Genomic DNA, 6,000 nt, shown 5'->3' on the forward strand with positions numbered 1-6,000 from the left:
AAACCTTAAAATGGCATTATTTGGGATATGGGCATTGGGGTGAGCTCTACAGATATGGTGTAGGGAATGCAAGCCCATGTCATTTTATGGCCTATTCTGCTATTTGATTGGAACATGTGCTATGCAGGAGCAGTTTTAAATTGCTGCAGGTTAACTGGAGAAAGTGGAAGAAAAGTTAATAGGAGGGATGAAGAAAAACAAGGGAGAAGTTGGGGGTGGGAGAGGCATTCCGGCTGTGCCATGTTTGTTACTGGAGTTAGGCACTACCCTTGTTCTTGATGGACGATCCTCTGTGACTTTACTAAGGGGTATTAGAATGGCGCCAGTTGCTGCATAGTGATCCGGACTCCTTTTGTGTCATTTCTGCAGTTTTCTGGACCACTTCACTTGCACCAGTGTGGGTTATTCTCCTTGCGATGTGATGGTGTAGGCTGTAGTTGGAATATATGGTTGCATTTATTTGGCCTGTCTTACTCTGGGTACTGGTGTTACTAATTTTTGTTTACTCTGTCTTTTAGCACACCTTGACCAGCCCTGCTGTAAGGCACTGTACGACTTTGATCCTGAAAACGATGGTGAGTTAGGCTTCAGAGAAGGTGACATCATCACCTTAACCAACCAGATCGATGAAAATTGGTATGAAGGCATGATCAACGGCCAGTCAGGATTCTTTCCTCTGAATTACGTGGACGTGCTAGTCCCACTACCTCAGTGAAACAGTCCTTTTCCTCCAACCTCATCACAACCAACGACAAAGTGACAAGCTCTACCAAGCAGAACCCAGAGTGAGGGGTGAGCTTATACATCCTCCACAATTGGTCTAAACCCTGATTCCCCCCTGCCCCGAGAGCGACCTAAGGTGTTCAAAGCCCTCTTCATAAGCCATGCAAGAGAGGGATTGCAAAGGTGTCAACATATGCATAGTTTTCACAGACCGTGCTGAATTTGCCTATCCATTGCTCTGAAGAGGTTGCCTGTGTAAAATGTTTACTGACTGAAAATGCAAGAGCTAACTTGTCCCTATTCTAACTGGACAATCCAAAAATGTGATCTATTAGTTGCAATTCAGAAAGGGCATAAAATGGTCAACTAAAGAGGGGTGGCTGCTTGAAGTCCACGCTGGATCCACTGCTTCTGCTTGACTCAAACGCTTGAAGACACCCCTACGTATCTAGGGCTGGCAGAGCAGGTCCACTTTCCCTGCAGCATCCTGAATACTGAGGAGCAAGGAATCTGGCTGTATCTGCATGGGCACTGCCCATTAAGGGACCAAACTGCAAAGGGCTTGTGGGATTTATTTTCCGGAGCTCAGAAACCCAACGAGGGACAGTTTCTATTTTTTGTTTTTGTGCTCCCAGGGACTTGCATGGTGCCGAGGGCGAAGTGGGCAACTTGCGAATCCCCACGCTCTGCGTTCCTATCCGGTAGTGCTTGCCCTGTGAGAGGCAAACATTCTCTTTTCTGTGCAGCAACCCTGTTGAGAGTGGGAACACTACATGCTACAATGAAAACACTACATCCTGTTCAATTCCTCCCTGTCCGCCCCTTTCTTCTGGCTCACAAATGATACACATAGTTGTCTTTTTCAATGTGTATCATTGTATTCTGTGTGGGTAGCACAGGTTCAAATGTGAAACTTCATATACCCAGAAAGAAACAAGATGCAAACTTTCCAATGTGGAGGTTTCCAGTCCCAGAATGAGGATTGTTTAGTTTTTGTTCCAACGTTGCCATTCCCAAAATGATCAGTGGAGTAGAATATTGTCCTCTTTGCAGTCATGATTGCTTTGAAAAGTGTGCATCATGTGATAATGTATTTTGTTGTACACTGCTGTAAATGCCCTCCACCTGTAGAAACGTGATTCTTCTTGTCTTGAAAAAAGTCTCCAGTGCTGTGTATCTGTTGTGTGTGGGTCAGGTTGGAGGGTAGCAGTTTCCGGAATTAATCTGGGAGCATGCATGCAGTCGGTGCCATTCCCAGGCAGAACATTCTCATGTGCTCATTGACATCTCAAGAATGAAGCGAGAAGCACGCATATGGTGCTTAGGGTTCCTTTATTGAAGCATAAAGCATGTATGCAGTGGTTAGGACTCCCACAATCACTGGTTAGGGTGTGGGGATGGTCAGTACCCAAGTGAGGCAGGATTTTACACCGCTGTCCTTTTGCAGTCATCCTTGACCTGCAGAACGTTGCAATGTGTTGTGTTTGCTGAAAAGACCCTGCCTTTACACCTGTCCTCTTACATGCACCTTTCCAGTCTCTCATATTCTGAAACCCCTGCATCCCAGTTATATGCTTGGGTAGCAGTAGTGTAGATTTACTACATACCAAATCCAGGATGAGGTCTATAGCTGATATTGGGATGCAGGAGTTGCCCGTGGTACAGGTGTTGCCGGGCCTATAATAAGGTGCAGATTTGGAAGCAAGGGTTGTCAGTCGCAGAAGGAAGTGGTATACAGTCCCACCACGTCCTTTTGGACAGTCATGAGTTTGTCAGTGCATGCATATTGTGGCCATGTGTACTTACCATCACGCGAACCCTGATGCCGCATCGTTGCATGTGATCTTCTCAACATGGCATGGGGCAGGGAAAGGATTGTGTTCCTGAAGTTCATCTGCTTTGTTGGATACACCTTTCAGATGAGATTAGTTGATGTGGTTCCACTGAAAATGTGACTTGCCAACATTCATTATGTTCTGTTGTCTACATTCCGAAGGAGATGTGAAGATCACACGAGGTTTACGTACAACAATGATGTTTAGCGGATCTTTATACAATCCTGCTTTGGCACGGACCAGACATGTCGGGATCCTCATAAAGCCTGCATCTATCGATGTAAATTAGTTCTCTTGCTCTTTGTTTCCACTGATGACGATTGGGTAAAGTTCTTCAGAGACTCTTTAGTCTCCGTCTGTGTATGCAGGTTCAGCTGCTTCATGAGCAGCTTGCTTTCTTAAATTATAAAGGTGATTAATTACTCTTGGTATATTCATGTGTAAGGTTTAAGGATGTGCAGTTGCACTTTGTTTGGCCTGCACGTTTAGAGGACATAGATGTTATGTTGCGCCTTGGTCTAGCCTGCATCATAGCCCTAGAAAGCAGTTTGGTAGCCTGCATATAGAGTATGTTGGCAGTCTATGGAGAGGGGCAGTGTTTTCTCTTTTTATAGCACTTGCATCCATAAGGCTTAGGACTGCTTAGGGTTGAATGTCACATGCACTTTGTGTTCATGAGATGTAATCATAATAATTGAACAGACTCTGGAGATAGGGTGAGGCCTTATGCAAAAGGTATAAAGAATTTTAGGAACTGAAAAAGAAGTGTACTTAAGTTGTGGAGGAGACTTGGTGTCCTTTTATACGCAGAATACAATACAGGATGCTCTGGCGTGGTATTGAAACTCTAAAGACTTGAAGCTATATACTGTGATGTGACTTCTTTATACAGAAAATCACAAAGCGGCCATAGTGTGTTGCAGTGGTGGCTGCATAGGTTTTACACAGTAAGTATTAGCAGGCAGAAACACTTGGGCTCCTGCGGCCTTCATACACACAATATCTGTTGGTTATGGATCAGCTTCTGTGGCAGTGGCATGTTATAGCAACTTTCAAACCCTCATTGACGACATTTAGTAGCAATTGAATGGATTATTGGATATGCTCTGAATTGTTTTGTTTTACAGTACTCTGTTTCCCTGCCAGGAAATGCTCAAAGGCTTACTTTCTGCATTCTTGCTGTACATCTTCTTCATATATTCTTAAACGGCGACTCTTCCATGGTGTCCCGGTCAAGTAACACCATTGTGCAGGGACCTTTCAAATCCCGCATATTCTGGCTTGCAAAGAATTGTTAGTGGCGCCTGGCCCAGCAATGTGCGTTTGAGTGGAACAGGTTTTTTTTTTTTTTACCTGTGTCCGTTACTCCCCGCAAGTCAGGAGTTAAAGTGAAGGCAAAGGCCCTGCTGGTGAATGGGAGCTCTGACCACACTTACCTTCTAAGATTTCTAGGAGTACTGCAACGGGAAAGAGCTGGCCTCTGCCCCAGTCTCCGCACTCACAAAGCTTTAGGTATCCGTAGAAGCAGGATACACGCGGGTAGTAAACTCCCTTTCATAGGAATGTTCTGCAACCCTTGTGAGCTTTATGTATTTGAAATTCATATGGAATAAGGGAAACCGATCTGGAAGGGGAGGCCTTATCAGCAACTTCACCCTCACCACCTTTTCCAGATGCACCTGTGAAATTCCAAGTGGTCAGTAACAAGATTAGTTGGAAGACCAAATGCACTATACTATATTGGCCTGATTTCAAATCCCCATGCTTTTTTTGTACATTAAAGAAAGCATCCTTCCCTGCCAGATTCACTGTGTAGATATTATGTATTCAACATGTAAGCAATTTGTTATACAGGCTCAGTATCATGTTACATATTAAAAGTGTACCTTTTTAACCCCGTTTTTTAACCGTGCATGTAGAAATATCTTTATTACTCTTCGAGGGAAAGAAGGGATTGGCAAGACCTGGGCTCTCCTGAATCCACACAGCTTCATCCTCCAGCCTCTAAAATTTTGAAGAATGGGATGGCTGTGAACTTCCGTCTTTGAAAGACGAGCTAAAAACATTCTTGAGCCTGGCCTATGATTTCTGAACCAATAGATGTATGTCTCTCTTACGAGAGCCCTGCCCCTGCCAAATCCCTGCCATGTGTCATTAAAAGACAAATTATATTTGCGATTTGGGGTGGGGGGAAAAAAGCTCTTTTGTTACAGTCTCTTTCCTTGTTTAGCAAAAAAAAGAATTTTTGTTTCTCGTAATCTTGAAATAAAAAGTATTAAATGTTTCCCTCCCAATTGTATTTCGTTTATGATACAAATTTGAGGTTTATTGTGACAAAATGGTGCGCAAGGACAGAATGTATAATGGATATTTCATATTACTAGTGGCAGGGTTGGTGGGCACTGAACGTAGATTTCATTACTGATGAATATTTATAACTGATTTAATTCCTCGAATATCCCCAGGTTCCAGATTGGATGTGGAGAATTCTTCCGTCAATTCTCCCAGTTGCTGGCAGGTGGTGCTGTTTAGTTCCGCAGTCACCCCATTCTGCTGTGAATGTGTTGGAGCGGAGACACACATAAGCGACACCCCTGTTTGCTGACATTTGTTCCTTTCTTTCTGAGCTCTTAGACCTGGATCAAGAGCTCCCCAGTTAACTTAACAGTCTGCAAGTGTCTCCAAATACTGTTCACTATCCGCTAGAAAATTGTCGTCGGAGAAATCAACAGGATTCAAGCCGTGCCAATACTGCAGGAAATAGAGGTCTGTCGGGGACCCACATAAGGTATGCCTATGGTGCATGGGCTCACGCTATGACTCGGAAGTTGTGCAACAGGTGTGCCCTCAAGCACCCTAATGTGATTAGGCACCAGGCAGCTAAGCAGTACGCCGCTAACCATAAGAGGTCACGGTCAAAGTATAGGCACACCTTCCTACCCCCTCCCCCCAATGTCTTCTGGGTCTGAACCAATCCAACAATTGGTCTCAGCTCAAGTTTTCCGGACCATTTTTGACCCTGCAATAAATTGAGGCTGCAAAGAGGAAACCCTAATATGTTGTGACAGGATTTCACCTCACTCTGGTGTGTGTTCTGGCCCCATGGAGGGATCTCCAGTCAAACTTTTGCTGACAGGGCCACCCCCATTGCAGTCTGCACCCTTGGGACCAGCTAAACACATGTCCTGAAATAGTGTGTAACTCTCTACTTCAGCTGGAGGGCAGCTGAAACTGTAAAATTGTAGTTTCAAACAATTGAGACTAAAAGAAATTTGTTGACTGAATTTCTTCAATCAGGGTCTGCTTTATAGAGCCATTGTTGTCATTTAATGAAGCCTTTACAGATGCTTCTCAGGCCACATGGTCTAAGACTTGCACTCCAGTTAGTCGAACTGTGGCTAGACGACATAGACTGGCTCGTGGCAAATAGGCCTTCCTGACC

The 6,000-nt window shown here is 44.4% G+C and overlaps 1 protein-coding gene across 2 annotated transcripts in view; it reads left to right on the forward strand.

The window, feature by feature from the left end:
* The window catches only part of SH3GL1 (SH3 domain containing GRB2 like 1, endophilin A2), a 95,262-nt gene extending 90,420 nt beyond the window's left edge, over positions 1 to 4,842 (forward strand). For both annotated transcript variants that reach the window (XM_085638730.1, XM_085638731.1), the window contains one exon: positions 519 to 4,842. In XM_085638730.1, coding sequence (XP_085494856.1) covers positions 519 to 715 — 197 coding nt within the window. In that variant the 3' untranslated portion in view covers positions 716 to 4,842. The remainder of the gene's footprint in view (positions 1 to 518) is intronic.
* The last annotated feature ends 1,158 nt before the right edge of the window (positions 4,843 to 6,000 follow it).

The sequence above is a fragment of the Triturus cristatus genome, chromosome 12, assembly GCF_964204655.1.
Source record: "Triturus cristatus chromosome 12, aTriCri1.1, whole genome shotgun sequence".
Classification (NCBI taxonomy): Eukaryota; Metazoa; Chordata; class Amphibia; order Caudata; family Salamandridae; genus Triturus; species Triturus cristatus.